Source organism: Ranitomeya variabilis, chromosome 4 (assembly GCF_051348905.1).
Source record: "Ranitomeya variabilis isolate aRanVar5 chromosome 4, aRanVar5.hap1, whole genome shotgun sequence".
In the NCBI taxonomy this organism is placed as follows: domain Eukaryota; kingdom Metazoa; phylum Chordata; class Amphibia; order Anura; family Dendrobatidae; genus Ranitomeya; species Ranitomeya variabilis.
The window spans coordinates 212,463,611-212,481,719 of record NC_135235.1 but is presented as its reverse complement, the minus strand read 5'-3'; the positions used below and the strand labels follow the sequence as shown (position 1 = coordinate 212,481,719).

General features: G+C 42.1%; 1 protein-coding gene across 3 annotated transcripts in view; it reads left to right on the top strand.

Annotated features, from left to right (window-relative positions):
* The window catches only part of BCL3 (BCL3 transcription coactivator), an 89,537-nt gene that overhangs the window by 51,507 nt on the left and 19,921 nt on the right, over nucleotides 1-18,109 (top strand). For all 3 annotated transcript variants that reach the window (XM_077259841.1, XM_077259844.1, XM_077259842.1), the window contains exon 3: nucleotides 10,805-10,913. In XM_077259841.1, the coding sequence (XP_077115956.1) occupies nucleotides 10,805-10,913 (109 nt within the window). The remainder of the gene's footprint in view (nucleotides 1-10,804; nucleotides 10,914-18,109) is intronic.

The following is an 18,109-nucleotide window of genomic DNA, read 5'->3' as shown; positions in this document are numbered from 1 at the left end:
GGCTTTTACAAAGTAAGCCTATGGAGTGTCAAAATGAGATACACTGTAAAAGAGACTTTCGTCTCAGGCATAGAACTGTTTTAAGTATGCAGTAATCATAATATAATAATGATAGATTAATAATTCACTAAATATTCCCCCAAATTGCAGTTTACATGAAGCTGTAATAGAATATGATGACATGCTAGCAAAAGCCTCGACAGGCTACAATTCATGGTTCCAAATAGTTACACATAGTATATACATCTCCAGACAGAGTATCATGAAATATTTTTTTTTCTATCAAAACTTTTCAGAAATTTTGCGCCACTTTTTAAAAAAAAAAAAAAATGTAAAGCCAAGATCAACGCTGAGAAAAGAACATGTGTTTGTGCTGCCGGAATCTAGAATCAGGAAGTTTTTAGTAAATCATTGTTGCTCTGAATTTAAAGGACTTTTTTCCTCCTGGCCCAGTAATTGAACATGCAAATTTGCCTGCTTGATTATGCTTTCCTTGTTGGGATTAGATAAATAACATGATAAATACGAAACGGAAACGCAGATCAACTTTTCTATTCATACAGAGATTGTTTTGACCGATGACCTGTAATAACCAGAGATTCACCTTTTTTACTGGAAAATCACAAATGGTAAAAAGCTTAGAAACCACCTAATCTCTCTGTTTCGAAAACCACAAACCCCCTCTTTCCCCACCCTTTAAAACCACAGACTTCCTTAACCTTCCAGTACTTCCCCGTCTCACCTCCCCCAACTTGTTTTAATGTTATCCATTTGTGGCTTCAGCATTCCTCTTCCCCAATCAGTTCATGACCAGCATTGTAGATGTGATCTATAGTGGATCGATAATATATAACCCCTAAATATAGTGATCACTTTTCATTCAAGCTGTATTATTTTGTACACTACTTACAGAAGACCTGCTAGACAATAATAATAATAATAATTTTTATTTATATAGCGCCAACATATTCCGCAGCACTTTACAATTAAGCGGGGACATGTACAGACAAATTCAATACAAGTTTAGACAATTTAAACAGTGACATTAGGAGTGAGGTCCCTGCTCGCAAGCTTACAATCTACAAGGAAATGTGGGGACACAATAGGTGAAAAGTGCTTGTTATTTCAGGTCAGGCAATTATTATAAATAGGGATTTTCATATAAAGCTGCATGATCCGGTCATCAGCCCCTGTGTTTAAGTGCAATAGTCAAGTATCAAGTGCAGTTATCATGTGCATGGAGGGTGTGGAGACAGATGAATAGTAGGGTGCAGATTCAGAATAATATTTGGAAGGAGGGAACAGGGCAAAGTTAGTTTACTGAGTAGCTGATGTGGTAGGCTTGTTTGAAGAGATGGGTTTTTAAAGCGCACTTGAATAGGTCAGGGCTAGGTATCAGTCTGATCTTCTGGGGAAGTGCATTCCAGAGAGCTGGCGCAGCACGAGAGAAGTCTTGGAGACGGAGGTGCGAGGTTCGGATTACGGAGGATGTTAGTCTTAGGTCATTTGTAGAACGGAGGGCACATGTAGGGCGATAGACAGAGATGAGAGAGGAGATATAAGGCGATGCAGAACTGTGGAGGGCTTTGTGGGTTAGAGAGATGAGTTTATATTGGACCCTGTAGCGAATGGGTAGCCAGTGTAATGACTGGCACAAGATGGAGGCATCGGTGAAGCGGCTGGACAGAAATATGACCCTGGCTGCCGCATTCAAGATGGATTGGAGAGGAGAAAGTTTGGTAAGAGGGAGACCGATCAGAAGAGAGTTACAGTAGTCCAGACGAGAATGAATAAGAGCGACAGTAAGAGTCTTAGCAGTTTCAAAGGTGAGAAAAGGTCGGATTCTGGAGATGTTTTTAAGATGCAGGTGACAAGAGCGAGTGAGTGATCAGATATAAGGAGTAAAGGAAAGATCGGTGTCGAATATGACCCCAAGACAGCGGGCATGCTGCTTGGGAGTTATGGTTGAACCCTCCAGGGTAATTTCGATATTGGGAAGAGTGAGGTTAGTAGAAGGGAGAAACACAAGAAGTTCCGTTTTGGAGAGATTTAGTTTCAGATACAGGGAGGACATGATGTTAGAGACAGCGGACAGACAATCCTTGGTATTTTGAATTAGGGTAGGGGGGAAGAAGTGTATAATTGGGTGTCATCAGCATAGAGATGATACTGGAACCCAAATCTGCTGATTGTTTGTCCAATAGGGGCCGTGTATAGAGAGAAGAGGAGGGGGCCTAGGACTGAGCCCTGCGGAACCCCGATAGTAAGGGGATGAGGAGAGAAAGAGGAGCTGGCAAAGGATACAGTGAAGGAGCAGTCAGAGAGGTAGGAGGAGAACCAGGAGAGGGCTGTGTCTTTGAGGCCTATGGAGCGGAGCATAGTGAGAAGGAGCTGGTGATCCACAGTGTCAAATGCGGCAGAGAGATCCAGGAGAATCAGCAGAGAGCAATGACCTTTGGATTTAGCTGTTATTAGATCATTAGAGACTTTAGTGAGGGCAGTTTCAGTGGTGTGTAAAGAGCAGAAACCAGATTGTAAGGGGTCGATAAGAGAGTTATCTGAGAGATAGCGGATTAGACGGGAGTGGACCAAGCGTTCCAGGAGTTTAGAGATGAAGGAAAGGTTAGAGACAGGTCTGTAGTTAGCAGTGCAGTTCTGGTCCAGGAATGGCTTTTTAAGTAAAGTGGTTATGATGGCATGTTTAAATGAGGAGGGAAAGATACCTGAAGAAAGAGAGAGGTTAAATATTTTAGTCAGGTGAGTGGTGACCACTGGTGAAAGAGACTGCAGGAGAGGTGAAGGAATGGGGTCACTGTTGCAGGTTGTAGGCCGAGCAGAAGTGAGGAGCTTGGAAACTTCTTCTTCTGAGACAGGCTCAAAGATGTCTAGTGAGCTTGAGGTGCGGCAGGGAAGGGGATCCAGGTACTGAGGAGATTGGACTGAGATATCCTGATGGATGTGGTTGATTCTTTCTAGGAAGTAAGTGGCCAGATCCTCACCACTGAGATTAGTGATGGGGGCCTGTACTTTAGGTTTCAGGAGGGAGTTTAAGATTTCAAAAAGTCGTTTTGGGTTGTTGGATAGTGAGGTGATGAGGGTGGTGAAGTAGGATTGTTTTGCCAGATAAAGGGCAGAGTTAAAGGTTTTGAGCATGAACTTATAGTGGATGAAGTCTTCTGCTAAGAGAGATTTTCTCTACTGCCGCTCTGCACACCTTGAACAACGCTGAAGAAAGCGTGTTTGCATAGTGTGCCAGGGCTGCCGTTGTCTGTGTCAGGTCTTTCTGCGTGTAGAAGGTGCTGCTTCATCTAGGGCATTCTTCAGTGTATTATTGAAGTGTGACAATGCTAAGTCTGGACAGGAGAGGGAGGAGATGGGGGCTAAACATGTGTGGAGATTGTCCATAAGCTGCTGGGTATTAATGGATGGTGTATTCCGATAAGTGTGGTAAGTGGGGGTGTTCCGAGTGAGGAGACAATTCTTGACAGAGAAGGAAAGAAGGTTGTGGTCCGAAAGTGGGAAAAGGGAGTTAGTAAAGTCGTGCAGCGATCCGGGACGGGAGAAAACCAGGTCCAAAGTATTCCCGTCCTCATGCGTAGGAGAATTAGTAAACTGTGAGAGGCCGAATGAAGAAGTTAGAGAAAGAAGATGAGAGGCAGATTGGGAGAGGGGATCATTGATGGGGATGTTAAAGTCTCCCATGATGAGGGTGGGGATGTCACAGGATAGAAAGTGAGTAAGCCAGGTGGCAAAGTGGTCTAGAAACAGGCGGGAGGAGCCTGGAGGGCGATAAACAACGGCCACCTGCAAGGAGAAGGGCTTAAAGAGTCTGACGGCGTGGACTTCAAAGGAAGGAAATGTAAGTGAGGGAACCGGGGGGATGACCTGGAAAGCACATTGTGATGAAAGGAGCAAACCAACAACCCCACCCTGTCTGTTTTCAGGTCTGGTGGTATGTGAAAATTTCAGCCCACCAAACGAGAGAGTGGCAGCGGCGGTGGTGTCTGAATGCTGGATCCTGGTTTCTGTAATAGCCAGAAGGTTAAGGGAATTAGAGAGGAAAAGATCGTGAATGTAAGTTAGTTTGTTACACACAGACCGAGCATTCCAGAGTGCACATTGGAAAGCTATAGGAGAAGGCATGCACTGAATGTTAATAAGATTAGCAGGGTTTCTATATGCAGCTGGAGGAGATTAATGTATGCTAGTGGAGGGTGGCCCAGGGTTCGGGGAGATGTCACCTGCAACTAGTAGAAGGAGAAAAAACAGAAAGAGCAGGTGGTGGGATGATTTGTATGAACGTTTTGAGTGCTGCATGGAGGTAGTGGCTGGTTTGAAGTGGGTAAGAAATGTCAGTAGAGCCTCAGAGTTATACATGGGAGAGGGGAGAAGGGAAGGGTGGATATAGAGAGAGAGGCCAGTATGTGTTAAAGGGCGGGCGAGTTGTGAGAAAGCAGAAGTAAAAACAAATAAGAAGCAGATTGTTATGATCAATGCATAATGTAGTATGACTGACGAAGAAGCATGATTGTTTGATAAACTTATGCACCTTATCTGTCTACTGCCCTGTCCAACTGCCATTGTCTAACTGCCAAGCACTTTATACTGTTGCACACGCGACCCCGCACGCGGGCTATCGCAGCCAGACTAAATATATATGAAATGAAATGACTGCTAGCATCAGAAACCAAATGGCCACAATCAGCAATTAACCAATTAGCATAAGGCCAGAGCAGGCATTACTATGCAGGGTAAACAACCAATGCTGAACAAGGCCATAAAACAGTGGGAAAAAAAAATAGCTTTGAACACTTTGAATCAGAGACCAAAAACAGAGAAAAATAAATAAAAAAAAAACACAGGAGTGAAGAAAAAATTACCATGAGCAAAGCTTGCTAAATATGGATCTGTTCACACTTGCAGTCAGCACACAAATGGGTGATGGAAAAATTACCATGAGCAAAGCTTGCTAAATATGGATCTGTTCACACTTGCAGTCAGCACACAAATGGATGATGGAAAAATTACCATGAGCAAAGCTTGCTAAATATGGATCTGTTCACACTTGCAGTCAGCACACAAATGGATGATGGAAAAATTACCATGAGCAAAGCTTGCTAAATATGGATCTGTTCACACTTGCAGTCAGCACACAAATGGATGATGGAAAAATTACCATGAGCAAAACTAGATGATCCACTACATTATTTATTAGCCTTGCACCCAGAGATGCAGCTTACTGGGATTGAGCTTAAATTGTAGGTGCCTTCATAAACATTGAAGATGGTCAGCTTCACCGGTTTTGGTGAGTTTGGCCAAAGGATTGGGCAGATTCAATTTTAAAGCCCCAATAGTTTTGTTCTCTTCCCATAAAAAACACATCAACACTCAACCAACTCGATTGTTCCTGCGTACGGGGAAATTGGCAGAGACATAGACGTCGGCCCATCAAAAATTACTCCATAAACAAATGTAGGCCCATAAATAAATATTCCCTTAGAGTAAAGGAGAAGCTAGGTTATCCCGTAAAATAAACCTAAATAAATGCAGACCCCAAACAAGACCACCAAAATGCAAATGCCATATTGGGTTCCTTTAAAAAGACTATGCAAAAACAATAAACCCCTAAGCCAGAGCTTATAAATTTTGTCCCTGAGTCAGATACATTAAAAATTACATACCCTAGACTACCTTAAAGGGGGTGTTCTTCTTTTGTATAAACCATTTCAAATGGCTGTAGTTTATATAAAAGACCCCCATAAACTCTACTCCCTTTCCTCTGCTGCTTATCTTGGTGTCTTTACTTGTCTGCAGTGTTGACGTCAACATCTTCGACAACGCTGCAGCCCATCAGTGAACTCAGCGGCTTGTGCCATAACTCAGGCGATAACTGAGCTCACTTATTGGCTGCAGCGCTGTCGAGGTGAAGTCAGCGCTGCAGACAATAGCACGCACTTGAAGCAGCGTCGGAGATTCAGTGCTGGACCTGGGGATGGTGAGTAGAGTTGAGAAAATTTTGCAACATTCTGTTTGGATTACTATCGCCGGCAAATATTGTATTTGCCATGTTCGCCAAACACAGCCGAATATCATTGGAGTCTGAGGGACTAGAGATGAGCGAATATGTTCGGAACTGATCGTCAAACATAAATTAGGCACAAATAGGGTACCAATATGGCACGAATATGGCAAATTTGGATTCGGTGATCGTTGCCGAACATATTTGCTCAACTCTAGTGGTGAGTAAAGAACAGGTTGAAAGGGGGAAGAGGCTTTCCTAAAACTAGAAAACCTCTTTAAAATACAGACCCTGAACCTACTCAACGGAAGTTGTCTGGAGGACATAAAAATTGGGAAAGATGAGTATGTGGGTCACCTGGGTGATTTGCCAGCGCCACCAGGGTCTGGGAAATGTTCCACTTTTTCCATCACTTTATGGGAAAATCTGGGAGAGTTGGCAAGTATGACCCATCAGTTTGTGTTGCAGGGAGTGCTGATACCTACTCTTCTGTAGTAATCTGCACCCTGAGTTATCTACATTACTATTCATGGTGCCACCTGCACTTATGCTGCTGTACGAGAGATCTACACTCACCGGCCACTTTATTAGGTACACCTGTCCAACTTCTTGTTAACACTTAATTTCTAATCAGCCAATCACATGGCGGCAACTCAGTGCATTTAGGCATGTAGACATGGTCAAGACAATCTCCTGCAGTTCAAACCGAGCATCAGTATGGGGAAGAAAGGTGATTTGAGTGCCTTTGAACGTGGCATGGTTGTTGGTGCCAGAAGGGCTGGTCTGAGTATTTCAGAAACTGCTGATCTACTGGGATTTTCACGCACAACCATCTCTAGGGTTTACAGAGAATGGTCCGAAAAAGAAAAAAAATCCAGTGAGCGGCAGTTCTGTGGGCGGAAATGCCTTGTTGATGCCAGAGGTCAGAGGAGAATGGGCAGACTGGTTCGAGCTGATAGAAAGGCAACAGTGACTCAAATCGCCACCCGTTACAACCAAGGTAGGCCTAAGAGCATCTCTGAACGCACAGTGCGTCGAACTTTGAGGCAGATGGGCTACAGCAGCAGAAGACCACACCGGGTACCACTCCTTTCAGCTAAGAACAGGAAACTGAGGCTACAATTTGTACAGGCTCATCGAAATTGGACAGTAGAAGATTGGAAAAACGTTGCTTGGTCTGATGAGTCTCGATTTCTGCTGCGACATTCGGATGGTAGGGTCAGAATTTGGCGTAAACAACATGAAAGCATGGATCCATCCTGCCTTGTATGGAGCATCTTTGGGATGTGCAGCCGACAAATCTGCGGCAACTGTGTGATGCCATCATGTCAATATGGACCAAAATCTCTGAAGAATGCTTCCAGTTCCAGCACCTTGTTGAATCTATGCCACGAAGAATTGAGGCAGTTCTGAAGGCAAAAGGGGGTCCAACCCGTTACTAGCATGGTGTACCTAATAAAGTGGCCGGTGAGTGTATGTTCCCAGAAGTGGACAGAGACATGACTGTATAATTTTTTTTTAACACCCTAAAATCTATCTATATCACACCACAGTTTGTTAAATTGCTTTGCACTCAAAATTTGCAATAAAACCCCCTTATACTTCCCTAACACCTTGTACCTCTCTCTTTCTGTGTTTGTATCTTCAGATGACGTCACTTCTCCCCCTCAAGTCTTAAGTTTCACTTTATTGTAAGAACCTTTTCTGTGAAATCCCTTCACTTCCTAAAACTGACACATATGCAACTTTGTTCCCTTCACCCTAACTCAACCCCCAACTTGTGCATGCCCCCTCCCCAGGGCTCCGTTCTCTCTATATTTTACTATGTCAGGGACATAAACGTTCAGTAGGGTTGGCTGAGAGATATTCGTACACGTTACCTGTATAATAGGTTCTTACTTGGAAAGTTATGAATTGTTTTCTAGGTGCACTTACAGGAGTATATACATAAATATTAAGGGAAATTCCAACCAAACATTTACAGTGATCTCCCCTGAAAAGTCACGTACCTGAGATCTGTAAAAACTTATATCGTTAGGTCAACTTGAGCAAAAAGATTTGAAGGACCATGACTCAGTGGCTATATTGGTAGTTTGGATGCTGCACATAGTAGGTGTTTAGAAGTCACCGAGTGACAAGGATTCTCTAAGCTGTAGGACTGTGTGAGCAGCGCAAACCGGAGGTAATGGTGCAGTGGAGTGGGTCTTGTCGGATGGCATGTGAATCAGGACCAAGAAAGCATGGTATCCAGGGTGTAAGACAGACAAGCAGAGCAGGAAGCAAAAGATGAAGAAGGACCACATTTGTGGATACTCATGAACATGCAGAGATATGTTTACACACAACAGTTATAGGATAGGCAATCTGGTAACTTGATTGCAGAAATGCCATTTCACACAGTATTAATAGATGTGTAGGCAATCTGGTAACTGTCTTGCAGGATGCAATTTTACTCAATAATAATAGATGTATAGGAAATCTGGTTATTTGTTTGCAGAGATGCAATTTCGCTGAGTAATAGATGGTTAGGCAATCTGGTAGCTTGTTTGCAGAGATGCAGTTTCACTCAGTAATAGATAGGTAGGTAATTTGATAACTTGCTTGCAGAGATGCAGTTTCACTCAGTAATAGATAGGTAGATAATCTGGTAATTTGCTTGCAGAGATGAAATTTCGCTAAGTAATAGATAGGTAGGCAATCTGTTAACTTGTTTGCAGAGATGCAATTTAACTCAGTAATAGGTAGGCAATATGGTAACTTGCTTGCAGTAATGCAGTGTCACTCAGTAACAATAGATCTGTAGGTAGTCACGTAACTTTCTTGCAGAGATGCAATTTCACTCAGTAGTAATAGATGTGTAGACAATCTGATAACTTGCTTGCAGAGATTATACACAAGAAAAATAGAGCTATGGGCAGCATAGAAATAGCAGAGACTAATAATAATCAGGTAACTTCACTTGTAGAGACTAAGGTGTGAACGGTGCCAGTATTAAGGTACCTTCACACTAAACGATATCGCTAGCGATCCGTGACGTTGCAGCATCCTGGCTAGCGATATCGTTTAGTTTGACACGCAGCAGCGATCAGGATCCTGCTGTGATATCGCTGGTCGTTGAACAAAGTTCAGAACTTTATTTGGTCGTCAGACCGGCGTGTATCGTCATGTTTGACACCAAAAGCAACGATACCAGCGATGTTTTACACTGGTAACCAGGGTAAACATCGGGTTACTAAGCGCAGGGCCGCGCTTAGTAACCCGATGTTTACCCTGGTTACCAGCGTAAAATGTAAAAAAAACAAACAGTACATACTTACATTCGCGTTCCCCGGCGTCCGCTTCCCACACTGACTGAGCGCCGTAAAGTGAAAGTGAAAGTACAGCACAGCGGTGATGTCACCGCTCTGCTGTTAGGGCCGGCGCTCAGCCAGTGCAGGAAGCGGACGCCGGGGGACGCGAATGTAAGTATGTACTGTTTGTTTTTTTTACATTTTACGCTGGTAGCCAGTGTAAACATCGGGTTACTAAGCGCGGCCCTGCGCTTAGTAACCCGATGTTTACCCTGGTTACCCGGGGACCTCGGCATCGTTGGTCGCTGGAGAGCGGTCTGTGTGACAGCTCTCCAGCGATCAAACAGCGACGCTGCAGCGATCGGCATCGTTGTCGATATCGCTGCAGCGTCGCTTAATGTGAAGGTACCTTTAGCAGAGATGAGTTTGCTATCAGGAAGCTTGTTACAGTTTAGCATGCAATAGGACTAGGAGTCACAGGATTGAGCTAGTAAGTTGTTGTAGACTGCTGGATATCAAACAGGAGTTTGTTGGAGGTTTAGATACTGTACCTGGCTGGAGCTTACGAGAAGTGAATGATAAAGTAAACTCCTGTGAAAAAACATGGTAGCTAGAAGCAATGTTTCCTTAAAGCACACAGGTGCCTTGAGCCAGTCTTAAAAGGCCTTTGGTGATTATTTAAGATGCTTGTTGGCTTACCAGAGAAAACCATGATGGTGCCCAGCAATAAGAGAAGGGAACTTGAAATTTTACAGTGTTTTGAAACAGCTGCCATGGACTACCAATTTGGCCACTAGACATGGTGCATGCAAATCTTTTTGCTCAACTCTATTACTAGGGAACCTTCAGCTTTAGGAGATGCTCAATCTAGGTGTCTGATCACATCCAAAGAAAAGACAGAGTGATTGCCTAATTAGATAGTATCCAGGCACCAAATATCTGAGGAGCTTTGGAGTTTCCATCTCGATTCCATATGAGGAACAATGGTGGAACAATGCTTGAAGATGTTTAACCAGTCAACCCTCTTCTAACAGGTCATGTCACCAATCTGGGTCAGGATATATTACTTGTCCCAGACAGTTTTTCCCAAAACAGTGGCTCTTTGGTCATGGTTATGTGTCTCCTTAGTTGTTGGCAGTTGAAGATACCACTGTGCATCAGGCTCAAAACATATAATTGTTTGTCGATGCCAACATAACAACCATATTACAGGCATTTTGCTTCAATGTCCAACTGGGCTAATAGATGCAAACTGGTAATTGTTAATTCATGAGACCTTCGTAATGTCTTACTAAAATATTCTCTAAGAATCGTTTCCTTATCGATTCCATATCTGTCTTTTTCATTGATATTCACATAGACTCTCATCTGGTATGCTTTATTGGAAAATTTGTGCGGCACATTGGTTTTTCCTACATGTTTCTGACTGGTTTGACATTGTTATTTTTGCCTGATCCACTCTTATCAATATTTTTGCCTTATGTTTTATTCTCAGAGCATTGCACATTGCTGTTGCTCATGGAAATTTATCAATAGCCCAACGGGTCATCTCTTTACTAAACCATGCCAGAAGAGAAGTCGATGTACTGAACAATCTTCGACAGGTAAGCAAGGAAAAACGGTTGTATTTGACTTGTTCTCCTTTGAATTTTCCATTTAAATGGAAAGTTTTACTTTGATAATAAAGGCGTAGCATTGCGTGGAGGTTGGGGTAGAGCCATCCATCCTGAAAAATATAACATGCCTCTGTTCCCAAAGGCTAAAATTGACTGTTGTCATTGTCACAAATTAGGCTGTGACAAATACTAAATTGGGTGAACCCTTTGATTGGTGTTGGACTAGTCAAACTGATCGTCATCCAGAGAGCCTGAAGCTGCGATTCAATTGTAGTTACCTGTTTGGAGGTGTCTTTGGAGTAAAATACTTACCAGCAGGGTCTATTTTTCATAGGATTCTTCACAAGTAACCTATTAGATCTTATTGATATGTCTTTTGTTTGGAATGATGACAAAAGTTGGGATGAAATTAGTGGACAGCTACATGTTCTATGTGGACGGAATGTAAACTTTAGAATCATCCTTTGGTCCAGTTCCATACATCAAATCACCACCAAATTTGTATGAAAAAAGGGACGTTGGATTTTCACAACTACCGGTACTTTTTGTTCCAAAAGCCCTCGAAAGTAAGACTAATTACAACGGTGTCCAGCTCTTGGAACTTCCAGCAATCAACTGTTATCTAGGGAGCATTCTGCCTTGTTGCTACAGAGAAAAGGAAACATTACACATTTTCCATTGTATTCAGTAGATCATTCATATGATGCCAATTGCCAGAATTTTCTGCCTGAGTGATGATGGACCTAAATGAAGCAGTCTTTTAATACAAAACTACTTGATAGGATATGTGAAAATGAGTATCCTAAATCAGACAGAATCTTTTGAAAGTCTATATAGTTAATGAAAAATTTTGGGGGAATTTTTTAAATTTATTATATATTTCTCACAATAGTATCATTTATGGAAACTGATTGATCTCGGTGGTGAAAGGTGAAAACTAGGATCGGAAACCCCCAGTTACATGGCACGCTTATGAAGCTGCCGGCAAAAAAATTTGGCGAATGTATATCATCAGATATTGTGAATTGTAGAGTTGTTCTTTAGCAGGTTATAAAAACTCGTAGATTAATCCTTTGATTGTAATCTTTATGGTCCATAATGTCACTGATCATGTGAGTCAACTGGTCAAAAGTAAACAAGCCATCCAAACCTTCTAGAGAATTGTTGACTTCAAAACTTGAAGGAGTTGTCTTCTTTGGAATAATCTGTTTATTAGGATGGTCTACAAAGAATGAGTTGAACACAGTGTGTTTTGTTCCTGGGACACCAAGCGATCAGCTGTGATCTGTAGGGGGAGCATGTGTTCACTTTTCTTGCAGCACTTCCAGATGGAAAACGGAGCATTGCAGTGTTCCCATTTAGAGCTGTGTAATGCATGAGTGTTGAATTGAAGAAGAAGAGTTATCAGCACTACTGCACTGTATAGACCAACGGATCACACACAATGAAATAGCTCACTGCTTATAGTCGCCCAAAAAGAAAACGGGGTGCTCATTCCTCAATACACAGTGCAATAAGTCCAGCCAAAAATTAAAAATTAAGAGCACTCACGTCCATAAAAAATGTCAAGTCTTTATTAAGACATACAAGTCTTCAGCAGGGGAGCAGGGGAGAAGGTGAACAATGAACGGACGACGGCTGTTTCGTGCTGCCGCGCTTCAACTACTGTAGGACCTGTGGAAGGCGGCAGCGCGAAGTGGCCGTCGTCCGTTCATTGTTCACACTCTCCCTTGCTCCCCTGCTGAAGACTTGTATGTCGTAATAATGCATGAGTGTGTCGGGTCCTACAGAGATCCTTTAGGTTACCGCTTTTTGTTCTGGTTAATAGATGAAGGTCTTGGATAGGAGTGCTCTCATCAACTGACAATTCATTAATAGAATATTTTAAATAATTGTTTTACTTTTTTCTTGAGGGCTTTTAGATGTTTTTGGGCCTTAATATAAAGGTTCTACCTTGACTCCCAACCGATTGGAGGCTAACCACTCCATGTTCTGCTCTCTATGGTGGCATTGCAAAAGATCTATAGAAGCCATTGTGCTTCCACTTATATTGCTGCTCATCTTTTTTGAAATATTAGAGTGTTTATATGCTTCCAAAAATCGGTGACCAGACCCGTATGAAGCTCTTCATTCTATGCAACTAGACCTCTACTGTTGGCTCCTTCAAATCAAAAGCAACCAGGTGCCATGGCCCATGATATGAGTTATTGAAATAAATAGATACCAGAACTTTTTTTGATCTGATAACGACAAAACGATGTGCATGTACGAACGAAGTCTGGTTCTATGCTTGGTCCTACACAAACTGTTTATAACTGCTTCTGTCCTTTGTTTTCCAGCATTTGTAGCTCTCAGTGAGTCCTAGATAGTGAATATGTGGCACGTGATGACTGGTGCTCCCCAGCATTGCAGACATGATCCATTAGAAATCATTTACGACCTTTTAAGAGGCATAGAATGTTTTAAAAAATATGGCCCTGATTCATCAATTTAGTTCTTTTTTAAAAAATGTTTGTAATTTTTCTTTTTTTTTGTCTTGTGGTATTCGCTAATGTTTACTGCAGCAAAGTCATGAAAATGAAGCTCCAAGTTCCAGAATTTGGCGCAAAGTAATAAAATGTTTTTTTTTTTGCTTATCTGTAACCTAACCTTTTGAGCAAAAAGTTGCATAATTTTCAAAATTTCCGTGAAAAGGTGCAACTTTTGAAAATCGTGCGTAAAATCTACTCCAGGGAAGGGCAGAGTAGAGCTGCAGCAAATTTAGCGACTTTCTTAAAAAGTTGCAATTGGTGAATCGGCCGAAAAAAAAATCAGGAATCGCTAAACTCTGCTAACAAAGAACAAAAAACCCCCAAACATATGAAATAGACTTAAAAAAGGCACAAATAACAACAAAGGCACAAACCACACAAAACTAGACAAAGGTAAGAGGCAATGATGAATCGGGACTTATATGTTAATGGAAAAGATAAACAGACTTTCCATGCCAAAATGTTATTTATTCCACTAAAACTCACCTCCTGGACTGGCGTCACTCCTCTATACTGTGTCAGCAACTGTGACCACTGCAACCAATCACTAGTAGTTTGTATCATCCACATGCTGCATTTTTTATTTTTTTTTCTGCAAAATCCGCACTGAAATTTGCTTTTTATTAAAAAAACAAAACAAAACTGCAGCGTGTCAATTTATTTTCTGGGAAAACAGATTTTACCCTTTCAATTCAACCTAGACCCCAAATCTGCAGGCTGAACCACTCTCCTGGAATTGTTTTATCGCAAATTTTTGGGTGATTTTCTGCAAAAAAAAAAAAAGAATTAATAAGCGTGGAGAAAATATGCTGTGGACTTCAGTTTAGAAAAAATGCAAATAAAATCTGTAACAGATATGCAAGCTGTGATCCGAGCCCTAAAGTAGAGAAAGACAAATGTAATAAAAGCCAAAAAAATAATATAAAAAAAGAACAATGGAAAAAAACCTTTGTCACAAAAGCTATAACATTTTTCATGACACATTTTGCTATAAAGTGTCGATTTTTTTTAACCAAAACACTTGTTAAGGGGTTAATATACCACGTCCTAATGAATGACTAATGTACAGTGTTATCATCCTTTTCGCCATCTAGTTCTGCAGAATAAAACCCATCATTGCGCGTTGCATCACATTTGGCAGACGTGCACTCTGTATAATTAGTTCAGCGCTTCGCTCTCTTTTCTGGAAGTCACATGACCCTGGGGTTCCCCCTTCGCTATTTATCTCCATTTCCTCCTTCTGCAGCGTATGTAGAGTGAGAACCAGAGATACCACATAACAGACGCGGCTGCAGGATGAAGAACACAACAAGAACAGTAATAGTGGTAGAGCTCGCACAGCGTGATCCAGTGGGCAGGAACAGGTCTAAGTTTGTCATGGCAGCACATCTGTGGTTTTTACATGGGACTGCAGGTAAACTGACTGGTACATCTGAACTAGATGAAAGACTGAGGATTTGCGTAGACAGTCATCCCAGACCTCCAACCATGAGCTGCTTCACGTCTTCACTTTTTGCCACCTTTCTGGTTTCTAAGCCACCCTGGCAAGCAGATTTTGGGATGGACTCCTAAATGTCTTCAGCTTGATCTCGAGCCATGGTCACTGGAAGGATTAACGATCAGTAGGAAGATCGATCTTGTGCAAGCCTAGATAGGTCCACCAAGGTCTTCTCCCATTCTGATGAGGGCCTCAATTTTCATGACCCGGGTCCAGCAGCCACGCTAGTTGTCCATACAGGAGTCTTGTTAATTGTCGTCATCCCAGGGCTCTTCTTTTGATTAGCCGGCCTGGTGTAACATCATCTGTGCATCACACCACAACATTGACATCATGCTGGACCTATAAATCAGAAAAGGAGCCAGGGACTCCACAGGAGGGGTGCGAAGAGGCTCCTGTCGTTAGGCCATAGATAATGAATGTAGTCCTGCAAATTGATTTTCACATTTCTACTGACCACTATACAATAAATGGATGACTCACGTTTGTTTGGTCATAAAGAGTGTTCTCAGGCTCCTCTATGCTATCCATAAGCTTAGAAAGGGCTGTAGAAAGGGAACATGTCAGCAGGTTTTTGCTCTATAATCTGACAGCAGCACGATGTAGGGACAGAGACCCTGATTCCATCAATGTATCACTTAGTGTATTGGCTGCAGCAGTTCTGATAGAATGACCATTTTCTCTCCTGCAGAGCTCTGAATACTAAGCCCTGTATAACCTCACCCACGCCACTGATTGGCTGCTTTCTGTGAACAATATACAGTATATTGACAGAAAGCTGCTAATCAATGCTGAGGGTGCCTTTGGACCAGGAGGCACGAGACACCTAGTCCTGTAGTGATTCTCTCTTGCTGATAAAATACTGAATGTATCGAAACAGCAAAACATAACCTAGTAAGTGACACATCAGGATATCTGCCTCTACATGACACTGCTCTCAAATTACATAGCAAAAACCTGCTGACACATTCCCTTTAATTACAGAATCATCTGAACTTGTAGAGGTCAGGCAGGAGTCATATAAGCACTCAGAAAAATGTTGTTGTTTTTTTTTTTTACTTTAACGTTTAATCACTTTAAATCATAGAAAATATTCAGTCCTACAGAATTTTTGGACTTCGGTGTTTGAAGATGACATAAAGTGCCTTTGTGAGCTGGCTTGTGCCGGAGAGAGAACTTGCAGCTGTACATGTGTATGTGTACAGCATGGAAAGTATGTAGTTGTACATCACAAGTTAGTTTTGTCGTCAATTCTTGTAGAAAGTCTGAGAGGCTCTTGAGAACAGGGGAGACCTCTTGGATTCCTCGAATAAGGAATTCTCAAATCTAAAAGGCCTCCAAAAACCTCCCAGAAAGTAGCTCTTTTAAAAATGTTCCTGTATATAAAGTCAGGAAGCTTTGTCTTCAGGTGGAACTTCAACCTCCAGACAGACATACATAGGGAGGGAAATGGGGCATGGAAGACCTCTAGCCTGTAAAAATGGGGCATGGCGATGCAGCATTGCAGAATCTCCAGTATGACCACACTGGACAAGTATTGTCTAATGATATCATAATATATGTGTCGTTACGTCTCTTCCATTACTTATGGAGTCCATTAGGCATGTGGGTCAAGAGCAGTCTCTTCAGACTGTCGTTACTATATCATCCATGTGTCTAGCAATTACATATAGATTTTTTCACACCATGTGTCCAGCAATTACATATATATTTTTTCACAACATGTGTCCAGCAATTACATATATATTTTTTCACAACATGTGTCCAGCAATTACATATATATTTTTTCCCAATGTACAAAGTTAAGTGGGACCACGTAGCTGATCCACCTCTTAACCATACAGAGGTACCTGATAAATAGTTGCAATAGTGTTAGAGTGAGGATCTTTGGACCCACCAGAGAAGATGATTCTGATATCCCATCCTACTGCTGTACAAAGGGCTGGTTCATTTGTATTGTACACACAAGACATTTCATCCTCAAGGAGTATCTGTCATCAAGTAAAAAAAAATCCAGTTTTTACTCTTATTTTTTTTTCCATAATTCCCCTGAGTAATCCGGTTTTTGTTTGGTAAAAATTCAGCACACAGTTCCAGAGATATGGGCCTTGTAATTGAGTGCAAATTTTTATGATCTTTATAAGGGGGCGTGGCTCACAGGATCCTCTGGGGTGTGTCTTTAGGCTCCTCTGCATAATTACCTTGGAAAAGACCATAAAAATTAGAACTAAATAAAAATACCCATATCTCTCAAACCGTATTGCGGATTTGAATAAAATAAAAAAGTTGAATACTCGGGAGGAACGGGAATAAAGTAAGCAAATTGAAGTGGACCCCAAACACTTTAAAATACCTAAAATAACAAACATAGCAGGTGCTCACCCTTCTGGGTCCACCCCCACAAAGCAGAGACCCAAGCAGCAGTAATAAGTTGTTTTGGACCTAGGAAGAGTGAGTAACTTTTTGTTATTTTGGGTGTTTTCAAGCATTTGGGATCCATTTAAAATGCCTTAAACATCTAAGGCTAGTTTCACACTAGCGTCGGGAACAACCCGTCGCTGTGCGTCGGGCCGACGTTCCCGACGCTAGGGTGGTCTCCGCCGCACAACGGGGGCAGCGGATGCATTTTTCCCACGCATCCGCTGCCCCATTGTGAGGTGCGGGGAAGTGCGGGGAGGTGGGGGCGGAGTTCCGGCCGCGCATGCGCGGCCGGAAAAAGTGGACCGTCGGGAGCAAAAAACGTTTTTTTCTCCCGACGGTCCGCTACCACACGCCCAAGCGTCGCAAAACGGACGCGACGTTTGGCAATGCGTCGTAAATGCGTCGCTAATGTTAGTCTATGACGAAAAAACGTATCCAGCAAGAACTTTTGCTGGATGCGTATTTTCGGCAAAACGACGCATTTGCGACGTATTGCAGTTAACACTAGTGTGAAACTAGCCTAATCGGTTACTTGTGAATTGACCCTTAACATTTTGACCTTAGTAACAAGTGATTTGCTCCAAAGTAGCTTCCAGATTTGTGTGTCTTCTGCAGTCCTGGTGTTTAACCAGGCCCATGTCTCGTAATACATGAGTCTGCTTATATGGCATAGAAATAAAACATTTTTTCACTCCAAAATGCATCATCCATCAATGTTAAAAAACTTCTGATAG